This window comes from Leopardus geoffroyi, chromosome A2 (assembly GCF_018350155.1).
Source record: "Leopardus geoffroyi isolate Oge1 chromosome A2, O.geoffroyi_Oge1_pat1.0, whole genome shotgun sequence".
NCBI classification, from domain to species: domain Eukaryota; kingdom Metazoa; phylum Chordata; class Mammalia; order Carnivora; family Felidae; genus Leopardus; species Leopardus geoffroyi.
In genome coordinates, this window is record NC_059331.1 from 53,475,814 (window position 1) to 53,488,641 (window position 12,828).

The window sequence follows — 12,828 nt, forward strand, 5'->3', positions numbered from 1 at the left end:
AAACTGGAGACCCAGGAGAGCCGATGGAATAGTTCCAAGTCTGAAGACCTAAACACCGGGAAAGTTGTTGTAAGTTTCAGTCTGAGTCCAAAGGCAGGCGAAGACTGAGACCTAGCTCAAAGACAGTCAGAGAGAGAGTGAATTCTTCCTTACTCCCATCTTTTTGTTCTCTTCAGGCCTTCAATAGATTGGATTAGGTGCACTTACATTGGGGAGGGCAATCTGCTTTACTCAGTTCTAACTCAAATGTTAATGTCATCCAGAAACACCCTCACCAGAATAATGAGTAGGCAAATATCTGGACCCCTGTGGCCTTGTCAAGTTGAAACATAAAATTAACTCTCCCCGTTTTGCTTTATTTAAGGCAGTGGTAAGTGTGAGGATGTGTGTGTGTGAGGCAGTAGGAAGGAAATATAAGACAGTCTGCACCCTCGGAAGGCTCTGATACAGTAGGAAGCCTACTACTTTTCATTTATTTTTCACATAAATGAAAAATCAGTGGGTTATACTAAACTGTGTCTCTCGGAAGGCTCTGATACAGTAGGAAGCCTACTACTTTTCATTTATTTTTCACATAAATGAAAAATCAGTGGGTTATACTAAACTGTGTCTCTCTAAAGTGACAAGGGAATGGGTTTCAGACTAAGCTTTCAAAGGAAAGGAAAACCACTATCAGAGGGAAGGACAGGAAAGGTTTCATGAAGGAGGAGGAACTTGTTTTGGACCTTGAAGAATGAGAAGAGGTGATTTCCTTCCTTTTTTTTAACATTAATTTTCAAATGGTCTTTAATAAGTTTTAGGATACATGCAAAGATAATTCATAAAATTTGTACCAGAAAAGAAAATATAAGACTCTCCATCCAATTTTGTTGAGGCTACAATAGCCTTAACAATAATTTGGATAAGAGCAAAGAGAAAAGGATTTATATTCCATTCCACCTACAAATTTAGATGCAGTCATTCTTTGTAACATGTTATTAATAGAATCTGATTAGGTATCAAAAAGAACATTGTATAATTAAGTAAGACTTGTTCCTGGATCCAAAAGCTGGAAGAAAAGTACAAAGTCTATGATTGCTTCACAGGTGAATTCTCTTAAACATTTATGGTAGAGAATACAAGTTCCACAAACATTCTTACTCCCAGCTCATTCTGTGAAGCCAGCATTATTACTCTGACATCAAACAAGACAAAAACACCACAAAAAAAGAAAACTCACAAACCAAAATCCCCAATAAACATAGATTCAACAATTCCTAAATAACATTTTAGTGAAGCACTTTAGCATTTTAGATCATCCCATGATATATAAAAAGGATCATGCTTTGGGGCACCTGGATGGCTCAATTAACCTGGATGGTTAACGTCCAGCTTCAGCTCAAGTCATGATCTTAAGGTTTGAGAGTTCGAGCCCCACATCGGGCTCTCTGCTGTCAGCGCAGAGCCGGCTTCAGATCTTTGGCTCCCTCTCTCTCTGCCCCTCCCCTACTTGTACTTGTGCTCTCTCTCTCTCAAAAATAAATAAACATTTTTTAAAAAGAAAACAAAGGATTATGCATGATGACCCAATGGGGTTCATCCCAGGGACTCAAAATTCATATAACATTTCAATATCAATCAATGTATTTCACCACAGCAGCAAATATAATAAGAAAAACAATAAGATCTCAATAGATGCATAAAAATCCTTTGAGATTACCTTTTGTGGTGTGTGTATGTGTTAAGAACACAGTAAATTTTGTGGTGAGAACTCTCAGAAAATTTCAAGAATACAATACAGAATTGTTACCTGATGTACTTTAGATCCTCAAAACTCATTCATCTTACCTAACTGAAACTTTGGAATCTTTGACCAACATCTAATTGCTGCCTCCCCAGCCCCTGACAACCACCATTCTACTCTCTGCTTCTAAGTTTGACTATTTTATATTCTACATGTAAGTGGCATTATGCAGTATTTATCTGTACCTGGCTTATTTTACTTAGCATAATGTCCTCCAGGTTCATCCATGTCATTGCAAATGACAGAGCTACCTTTTTAAAGGCTGAATAATATTCCATTATACATATACATCACACTTTCTTTATCCGTTTGCCCATCACTAGACATTTAGGTTGTTTCCACATCTTGGCTATTGTGAGAAAGAGGTGATTTCTAAGCAGACCAAAGCACAGAGGCAGTAGTTTGATGAGAGGTAGCTGGGAAACAGCATCTGCATGGTAGATTGATGTAGTAGTACCATTCAGTGTCTGAATGGTGGTAGGACAGGGCTCCTACATATGCTGGTGCAGGTTTTTCACCATACAAGTGCATTTGAGTGCGGAGACTAGTGAGGGATGAAACTCAGCCCCACCTTCTTTTTGCCAGTCCAGGGTACCTGGGTACAGGAATGTGTCCACCTGGAGTAAAGGGTGCTTTTTTTCTAATTCACACAACAACTCTGCAGCTGTCTTGCAGGAGGGAAATGGTAGGAGATAAATTTGAAATAGAAGGATGGGGCCAGATTATACAGAATGTTCCTTTATATCTTGACTGCTATAAATGGATGGAAACGTGCAGCTTTGATGGTAATGGTGGGTATGATTTGTGACCCTCCACTGGAGTTAAACCTAGGGCTTTGCCAGGGCTAGGAACCATGTTTATCTAGCATAAAATAAATCTGTATCTTTTGAAAATTATATTTGCTTGATGTTTCTCTAAAGCAAACTTCATAACTGACCCATTTTGCTCCAAAATCAAATCAGCCTGATTTAATTTTATAAGCCAGTCATGGAAAGAGAATTTGTCCCATGACTCCAAAGCATTCTGTTCTGTAGCTCCACTATAATTATAGACAAATGCATCTAATCTTCCCATCATGTGTTCTGAATTACAGGATTCTTTTTTTCCTTCTGTATTCGATAATCTTATCTTGTTATACTGCATCATTTAATTATTCCCCAAAATAGAGATCTTCAGAAAATCTGCTCAGAAAAAGTGATTTAGTGTTCCTAACTGAAGTCAAACTGGGGTGTTTACTTAGAAATTAGTCATTTTCAGAGCTTTGAGTTTTTGCTGTTTTTCTTAAGGGGTCTCATCTGCCATCTAAGGCTATTGAAGTTGTCCCACAGACAACTTAAGCGAATATATAAATTCCAGAGACATGGACTCTGTAGGTATCCTCAGAGACCTACAAGCCCAGGACTCTTTCACAATGAGCAAATGTGCCAAATAGTAGGACAGGTATTGGGAATACAAAAATGAATAGAGCACAGTCCCCATCTGAGAAAGTAAACAGTCACTAAATTTGATCATCAGAGGTCCTGAAATTTAATTTTACCAGCTCTGCCACCTACTAACTACTACCTTTAAGCAAGTCACTTAATTTATCTGAGCCTCATTTTCCTATAAAACCTGTAACATTGCGATGACATTCCTGTAAGGCATGAAGTATCATGAGATTAATTGGTTATCTGGGATGAATGACGTATGTAGTCATTCAGTGTTCTCTTTCCCTCCTTCATATTACTTCTGTCCTCTTTGGATCTTTACCTTTGCAGACTGAAGATTTTATTGAAGTCTTTCCTAACATCAGAGCCTTTACATTTTGTTCTTTTTTCCCTGAGCCATTTCTACTTTCATTATGTTATTTGTTTTTAGACAAGTGGACCTAATATGCTGAGTCAAAAATATGGACATCCTATAGTTTGTACAAGATGAGGTCAGAGTGTAAGAAATTCTTTATTACTTTAAAAAAAATTTTTTTAATGTTTATTCATTTTTGAAAGAGAGAGAGACAGAAACAGACAGAGCATGAGCAGGGGAGGGGCAGAGAGAGAGACGCGGAATCCGAAGCAGGCTCCAGGGTCCGAGCTATCAGCACAGAGCCTGACATGGGGCTCAAACTCATGGACTGTGAGATCATAGCCTGAGCCGAAGTCCGATGCTCAACTGACTGAGCCACCCAGGAGCCCCTGTAAGAAACTCTTTGTATTGGGTTTCCAGTAAATTTTCTGATGATACCCAACATTTTAAAATCTTTCACTCTTGATCTTTTTGTGTTTTGTCTGTGACATTGTACAGGACTGATGTCTTTTTTTTTTTCCTCCCCTGTCATTTCAGGTTCCTTTACTGGATTGTAGTTGAACACTCATGATCCTGTGATAAGATCATTTCCCCTGAATGTGTTTTCTTACACTTAGTCACATTAAAACTCCTCTGCCACTTTTCTGCCCACGTCCACATCTTCTTTCAGTTTATCCCTAATCAGCTTGGCATTTTAATCCCTGGAAGAGCTGAATGCCATCTGCAACTTGGCAATTTCCCCTTGTACTCTCTTCCAGATCATTTATATGAATGTTAACTAAGACACCATGCAACTTGCTTTCTATGTAAGAAGTGCCTTGTTGCAGAGCATTTGATAGAACAATTTAATCACTGAATTAATAACATCAAGGACTAGCCACAGAACTTTTTATCCGGAAAAGTGTTCACTCATTCCTGTTGTTTGCTTCTCATTCCTAAACCAATTATCTGTAACAGACATTTCTCCACATATGGGGTTTTATGGTTTGTGAATTAGAAAACAAGTCCAAATTTGAGTTAAGAACCCTTCACCAATATTAAGACCCTGACTATTTTAGGTCTGATTTATGTCTCTGTTCCAGAACATCTTTAGTAGGAATCATATACCACTTTCTATCATTTCATTAAATCCTCTTAGCTAATATCTTCTTAAATATCTTCTTAAATAACTGTCATTTTCCAGGCAGGTGCTAGGTTTCTAGGCCTAATCAATTAAGTTATCAATTGAGTTGCCAGATGAATGCTGTGCAGTAGCTATTGGTTTGGTTGTGTACTGGTAAGATAGCAAGTCCTGAAATCTACTTACTGCACCAGCTTCCCAGATGATCTCAAGCCCTGGTTTGTTCCCTCCAGTCTCTCCCACATTCCAGATAAGTGGTTTCTCAGATCTTAAGCACAACTGATCATGTCACCTCCCTGCTTAACATCTTTGACAGTATTTTTAAATTTTTCTAATGTTTATTTATTTTTGAGGGAGAGAAAGAAACAGAGCACAAGCAGGAGAGGGGCAGAGAGAGGGAGACACAGAATCTGAAGTAGGCTCCTGGCTCTGAGCTGTCAGCACAGAGCACAATGCGGGGCTTGAACTCACGAACTACAAGATCATGACCTGAGTTGAAGTTGGATGCTTAACCGACTGGGCCACCCAGGCACCCCTCCTTGACAGTATTTTTGGAGACAATTGGGAAAATTTTAAAGATGTTAAAATTTATTTTAACAGTAAAGATGTTAAAAATTATTAATTATTAATACTAAATTAAGTGTTAAAAAGTCATTACCCAGGATAGCCAAACTCATAGACAGAAAGTAGATTATCAGGGATGAGATGGGGATGGGATATGGGCAGTTATTGTTTCATGGCTCCAGTTTCTATTTGGAATGGCGAAAAATTTTGGAAATAGTGATGATGACTGCATGTTGTGAATGTATTTAACACCACTGAATTTTAGACTTAAAAATGTTTAAATGGCAAATTTTGTTATGTATATTTTGCTACAATAAAAAATGCATCATCGCCAGAGATAGTATTTAAAGTGTTATAGAAGAAATGGTATGAAATTTTGGATTTGTTTTAAAACACTCAAATGATAGTCTCAACAGTGAGGGTGATAGTTGAAAATGATGGGCAAAATATTGATAACTGATGAGGGTAGTTTTTTCACAATAAAAAGTTTTTTTTTAATTTTTTTTTCAACGTTTATTCATTTTTGGGACAGAGAGAGACAGATCATGAACGGGGGAGGGGCAGAGAGAGAGGGAGACACAGAATCGGAAACAGGCTCCAGGCTCTGAGCCTTCAGCCCAGAGCCCGACGCGGGGCTCGAACTCACGGACCGCGAGATCGTGACCTGGCTGAAGTCGGACGCCCAACCGACTGCGCCACCCAGGCGCCCCCACAATAAAAAGTTTTAAAAACTTTTGTAAACTAGCCATTAAGTCCCAACGATTCAGCCTGACATCTGAACCCTTTGCCGGTTAGATGCTTCCCTTTCTCTGTACCTGTAGCTCTCACTGCTCCGCTTACAGTGTCCTTCCCTGCAGTCAGGGGGTCCACCGCAGTGTTCTGTGCTTACGTAGCTTCTGTGCCTTTATACTCAGCCATTCAATTCTGCTTCCTTCTTATGTGGCAAATTCCTACTCATTCTTTAAGACTTTAAGATTCCCTTTCTAGAGCCCTCCTAGACTTCTCCAGGCAAAGAGAATTCCCTCCTTTGAGTTCCTAACATGCCTTGTTTGTACTCCTGCTATAGCTTATACCCTAAATTTATATTTATACCTTTTATTTATGCTTCTGTTCTCCACTAATCTGTAAGCTTCGTAAAGGTAGAGGGAACTTGCTTTTCACTACGTGTTTCTGAGTTATATGAAACTTCTGTTGTTTTAGTTGTGCACTTCAAGTATTTTTTAAAGAAAGATTGAAAGGTGGGAATGTGAATACTGGTTATAAATCTTAAGAGTTGAAAAGGAACTTAGCAGTTGCCTGTATTGGTAATGGACATCATTCTCCTTTTCTAGACTGTGCTTTCTCTACTTGGCAACTGCTGATGCATTTTTACAGTTCCAGCACCTACTATTGGGTACTCAGTAAATTGTTGTTGAATTTATTGACAAATTGTAGCCTTTCTTTCTAGAGATTGCAAAAAGCCAGATATGTAGCTTGGGGTATATGGACACACACTTTCCAGAAGAAAGTGAATTTTCAGGCATGGTTTGTCAAGGCAGCAAATGAGCACCTGGAGGGATATTCCTGGGCTAGTGGGGTTGGTGGCAGTACACATCTTGCCAGTGGGTGGCGGCAGGACCTCATAAACCCTCTGCAAGACTAGCAGGCCTAATTTTACCCTTTGAGTGTAGGGTGGGAAATAGGAATCCTCTAATATTTCCAGTTTACTTTCTAACTTCTTCATGCCTAGAGATGCTTGGCTGAAAGAACAAGGCCAGTGAGACAGCGAGTGCCAGAAACTAAGCACCTTGTTAAAGATAAGTGTCCACACCAGTGCCAGGTATTTACTAAGTGCTAGACTGGTTCCAGAGCTCTAAGAATGCTTGTTAGTGCTTTCATATTCTAGATTGGGGTTTTGATCCCTATATAAACCTCAGGCACCTAGGGAAGATTTACACTTAAGGCTGTTTTTAGGCCCTTTAGTTCCAGTGTGGTTGGAGATTGAGAACAGATTTTCATGTGAGGAAGAAAGAATAGACGCACACGTGCCCTCAGATGCGCAATGCAGGAAGAAAGGAGGAACTTGGGCCTGCAGTGATAGGCTCTGTTCAGTCAATCCTGAAGGTGGCTCCTTTTGGTTTTCTCCATTTGTCTGGCCAAAACCATCACTCCTAACATTAACATAACATTAACTCCAGTTAATAAGCAAGCCCTGATTATGAACCTAGGTAAGTACATAGCTCAGTGAAGGAGTTGGAAATTTATGGACACAATGATTATGTTTGTACAGGCCTTAGCTCAGAGCATATAAGCAGACAACAGTACATAATCATTATTAAAATTCCAAAATGTTCTGGAAAATCCAGGGCTCACTTGTGGGTGGTCCTTGCACCAAGCATTATTACATAATCCAGTTGTCTGAAGCTCAGGGTGGGAGAGGGGTATCCCAGATTATTAGACAACTGAGTTTGAAAGGTAGTATCAGATGATGATGCTGTGAGCCAAATATCATAAGCAGACAATAAATGGGATGAAAGTTCAGAGGAGGAAGAGGCCGTGTTGGCTGTGGTAATAATAAAACAGCAGTAATACCTGGTACATAAATATTTGTTGCATTTTGCTAATAGTAGTTTGTATTTACATAGCATTTCAGAGTTTCCAAAACACTTTCATGTCTGTTATTTCATCTGGCTTTATTAAGTCTTCACAATGACCTGTGAATAAAGTATTAATAAATGAGGTAAAATATATAAAATAAAATACTTAGAATAGTGGCTAGCACACAGTGTATGCTTGCTATGAGTATTACAATTATTATCAGCCCTGTTTTATATATGAGGAAACTAAGGCTCAGAGAGGCAACTATTGTCAAGTCAGACTCCTGAAAAGTGGTAGAACTAGGCCTGAACCCAACAAAACTGGTTTCTATTTCTAGACCTTTCTCCATTCTATTTCGAGACCTTTCTCCATTATCCCTTGCATAAAACAGGGAGAATTTAAGTTGGGCTTGCCTAGGTTGGGCCAACAAGTTTTGAGGCGGCCTTAGCAGAGAAGTGTTTTGAAATTGTGTTCCTCAGCCTCATAAGCACTAGTTGAATAGGAATTGGTGAGATTGCTGAATGTGTTCATTGCCTTGAGTAAGAAGAGTTAAATCTAGAAGGCTCTACTCATTTTAACAATAAGGGAAGATGGTTCATTGCCTGGCCCATCAAGGAAGCTGCAAGCCATTAAACTCACATAGATCCTCAGCTGCTAGGCTTGTTAAGAAAATGTACAATAGGGGGAAATTGACAACACAGGCACCATAGATATTTTTAGTCTGTGCTTCAAGGATGTACATCTTGGGTTCTGTTTAGGGTTGAGAACAAGGAGGTGAATTTGGGTTGATTTGACAAGATTGCCAGTCAGAAAGTCCTTCTCTGTGCCCTGTTTATGCAAGAGACTATGAGGTTAGGGAGGGAGGAAGGGAACTAAGGGAGGTGAAGTAACTTTCCCAAACTTTCAAACACTGAGGAGAGTGGTGTATTTTTCTTGGGGCATCAGGGGAGGGTGGGGAGGACAGTGTGACAATGTCAGTAAAAACTGTAACTCTGTATGTTCCTTGCACCAGCAGTTCTGCAATAAATTGTTTATCCTTCTAATGTACAACATGGTGACTATAGTTAATAAAATTGTATAGTGTACTTGAAGTTTTCTAAGAGATTAAATCTTAAGTGTCCTCATCACACACACAAAACGGTAACTGTGTGAGGTGATAGACATGTAATGTGGTAATCCCAATTCACAAAGTATGGGTATATTAAATCATGATATACGCTAAATGTATACAATTTTATTTGTCAATTCTACCTCAGTACAGCTAGGAAAAATAAGTTCTTTATCCTATGGATAGATTCTCTCTTTTTTTTTTAATGTTTATTTATTTATTTTGAGACAGAGCAAGGGAAGGGGAGAGAAAGAATTCCAAGCAGGCTCTGCACTGTCAGCACAGAGCCTGAGGCAGAGCTCAATCTCAGGAACCCATGAGATCATGACCTGAGCCAAAATCAAGAGGCAAATGCTAAACCAGCTGAGCCACCCAGGTGCCCCTCTATGGATATATTCTTAAATGTTAGCCATTATAGCACTGTTTATAATGTCAAAAATAACCCCCAAACTGGAAATCTAAACACTCACCAATATATATTGGTGAAATTACTGTATGACTTTCAAATAGAATTTCTTGCAACTATTAGAAAGAGGTCCATCAGTATGTGCTGAAAGCATATCACTAAGATGTTTTATCAAGTGCAATAAAAATCAAGATTCAAAAAAGAAGTTTATGTAGCATGATACTATATGTATGTATGAAGCATATATGTATGCAGATAACATACACACATTTTCCCCACACTGGAAGGATATGCTTGCAACTGGTAATGAGGATTATGTGTGATGAAAAAGGAATGGGAAAGGAGAAACTTATTTTTTTTATCTTATTCTTTTATGTGCTTTTGAAGGTAGATTTTGGTTGATTTCACCACATGACATACCTTTTTTGTTGTTGTTTAATTTAAGCAACTTGCCTAAGGTCACAGAGCCAGGAAAGGTTAAGGCTAGGATTTCAGAGCATTGTGATTCACAGCTTCTCTGAATTCTAACACACTGTCTCCTAACAGTGCTCTCCTAATATCAGCAGGTACTTCTGTCACTTCTGTCACTTGCTTGTAAGTTACAAGCAAGATTCTTCATAAAAATATCTGGAACCAAAATTTCCAAGGGCCAGAGCTGGGAGAATGTGCTCATTCTCCAGAAAACGTCTCTGCCCCATCCACTTGCTATCTCAGCTTCTTTTTTATAAGATTGGCTCAGCCAAGAGAGGTCAGTGACCCAGAGCCAGGAAACACAGACCAAGATTTTCAACAGGACAAATTACCTTAAGGAAAAAGCATTAAGATCATTGGAGAGGTGGGGCTGGGGAGAAGGCATGAAAACAGTATCGTTAGCTGACTTGGTCACTGGGCAGGTGCAGGAAGTGGCAGATAAACCCAGCCACAATCTATAAATATACTTCAGTATCAGTGTTTAAAACTCACAAAATAAGCAAGTGCAAGTGAATTAAAATGCTTGGTGACACGTAAGCACCTAGATGTAAACTCTTGGTTCTAGGCTTAACCCCTATGAACTTTTCTGTGGTTTGGGCATATTATTTAACTGCTCTGGGTTTCAGTTTCCCCATCAGTCAGATGGACAGCACTATCTGCCCTGGCTGCCTCACCAAGTTGTAAGGGACAAATAAGGCAAGGAATGTGCTTTGAAAGTGCAAGGTATCATACTGAATGAGAGGTTATTGTTAATGGCTCTGAGACTTACCTCACAGAACAAGAGCTATTTTGAGACAGGAAGATAGAAGGAAGCATCAGAAAAACATTGCTGATAACAAGGTAGACACACCTCATCAACACAAGAAAGGAACCTCTAGGGTCATTTACTCCATTTCTCCTTTTTATAGTCATGGAAAAGATCTCCAGAGTCCAAAATCTACAGAGCAGCGATAGTGCCACTATAGACTATCATTTAAATTCATAAATAAGATGGAACTGTAGCCAAGGAGACAGGATAGGGTACAGGCCCCTTGCTGGAGGGGCTTACAGACCTATGGATGTTGAACAGAGTTCTGTAAGCAAGCTGATGAAGCTCACTAAGGTATTGGAACAAAGGTTGGGGGGATAGGCTTCAGTGATCCAGCTCCAGGATGGCTGAGTACCTCTGGGGAGCAATTTAAGGGTGGCCAGGGACTTAGGACAAATGATAACTTCCTAGAACAGACTGTTCCAGAATCCAGAGAGGAAAGGAAATATCTTGGCCTCATCCTGGGTAGTTCACAGGAACCAGGGTAGGAAGTATTTGTAGTGGAAATAGTGCTCACAACATCAAGTCCTTTTGAGCGGAAGAAGGAAAATAGGGAAAAAACATGCAATGTAGCACAAATGACAAGTCACTTTTTGTAATGGTGGGAGTGAAGATGGAGAGAATGAATCAGCAGAGGGAGACAGTACTATACAGTCCTAAGGGCACTGAACCCACACGTGGGTGTGAATACTGACTGGCTCTGTCACTAACTTGCCATGTGACCTTGAATATGCCATTTTCCTCCTCTGAGTCTTGGTTTCCTCATCTCAGAAATGAATACCTTTCTGTCTCATAAGTTGTTATGAGGATTAAGAGAGATCTTCTTGAAAGCAACGTACATACAATTCCTGGAACATGATGTCCAATAAATGTTAATTTATCCCTTTATTTTGGAGAGGGACTTCTAGAAACCCACCAGTGAAATATGCTAATTTGAAATTTCAAGCACTGGGAAAGTGGGACCAACCCAGCTAACAGGTATAGTGTGGAAAGGCCCTTTTCCCATATGGAGAAGTAGCCTAAATGGACAGATAAGAAAATCTTATGGGGGGGAGTTAAGAGCAAAGTAGGAATGGATAGAAATATAAACATAAACACAGTCCACTTATGAGGGGCTCTGAAGACACTGATGCATTAATATGACGTTCCTCTAGATCCATGACAAGATAGGAAGATAATAATTACTATATAACTCAGCCTGACTAATTTTCTTGACTGAAATTCAGAAATACAAGATAGGTTTTGTGTTCAATTATAGCAGCATTCCTCAGCCTCTTCCCTTTTAAAATTTATTTTCTGGTATAATTAACTCTGTCATTCATTGATTGTCCTTTAATCCTTATTTTGTTGGTTATATTTGCCTTTTAAATTATTAATTGCCTCAAATCCTTTTTGGAAGTATGGGTATGAAGGGGTAAAATGATAACAGTTTTCTTTAAAAACTCCAAGGGCAGAGCCCAAGTAGAAAATCAGAGTGACTTGTGGGATAGAGGAAGATAAGCAAAGTATATGTGTAAGACTGACCTGCTCTTTACGAGGAATAACATTAGGGGAATCCCTACTTCTAGACTCCTTTTGTAGCCCAAAGACCAAGGATGTTATCATAAAAATTGCAAAATCTAGGAGTGAAAAAGTGCTTTGGATTATTTTATGTGTAGGCAAGCTGAGCATAAAGGAGAGGAAGTGGTTTGTTTGCTTGAGGCTGTCTCATGATGATCCAGTAGCTGAGTTATAGGGTCCAACCGTCTCATTCTGGGGTTCTCTCTACTATGGTCCTCTTCTTTATGATCGTGAATTCCTGATCTCAAACACTTCTATGATACTAATTTGTGTGGGTTTTTTTTTTCCCCCTTTTTCCAGGGCCAAGTGCTTCCGGGGCAAAAAAGTCCTTGGAGATTATGATATCAAAGTGGAACAGGTAATCACCCTGAAGCCCAGAGTTACATCTGCATCATCATTATTCTTTCTTGACATCCCACAGTGAACCATCTAGTTCTTCAGAGTAGAGTTCAGTGTCTGTCACTGGATTCTAGGCTCTCCATCTCCTTCCCTCACCCCTCTCCCTGGGGATTTTCTGCCTATGAGATATGGTTATGAAGGCTGCATTTCAACTTCCTGACTTTCTTTCATGGTGCTGGTGTCTGTAAAGAAGCGGGGAGTGTGACTCTTAGGGACTTCTTGCAGTACACAGTTCTCAGGCTGAGGAAAA

The 12,828-nt window shown here is 39.5% G+C and overlaps 1 protein-coding gene across 1 annotated transcript in view; it reads left to right on the forward strand.

Annotated features, from left to right (window-relative positions):
• The window catches only part of SYN2 (synapsin II), a 207,208-nt gene that overhangs the window by 143,825 nt on the left and 50,555 nt on the right, over positions 1–12,828 (forward strand). The window contains exon 2 of the mRNA XM_045493829.1: positions 12,480–12,537. Within this exon, the coding sequence (XP_045349785.1) occupies positions 12,480–12,537 (58 nt within the window). The remainder of the gene's footprint in view (positions 1–12,479; positions 12,538–12,828) is intronic.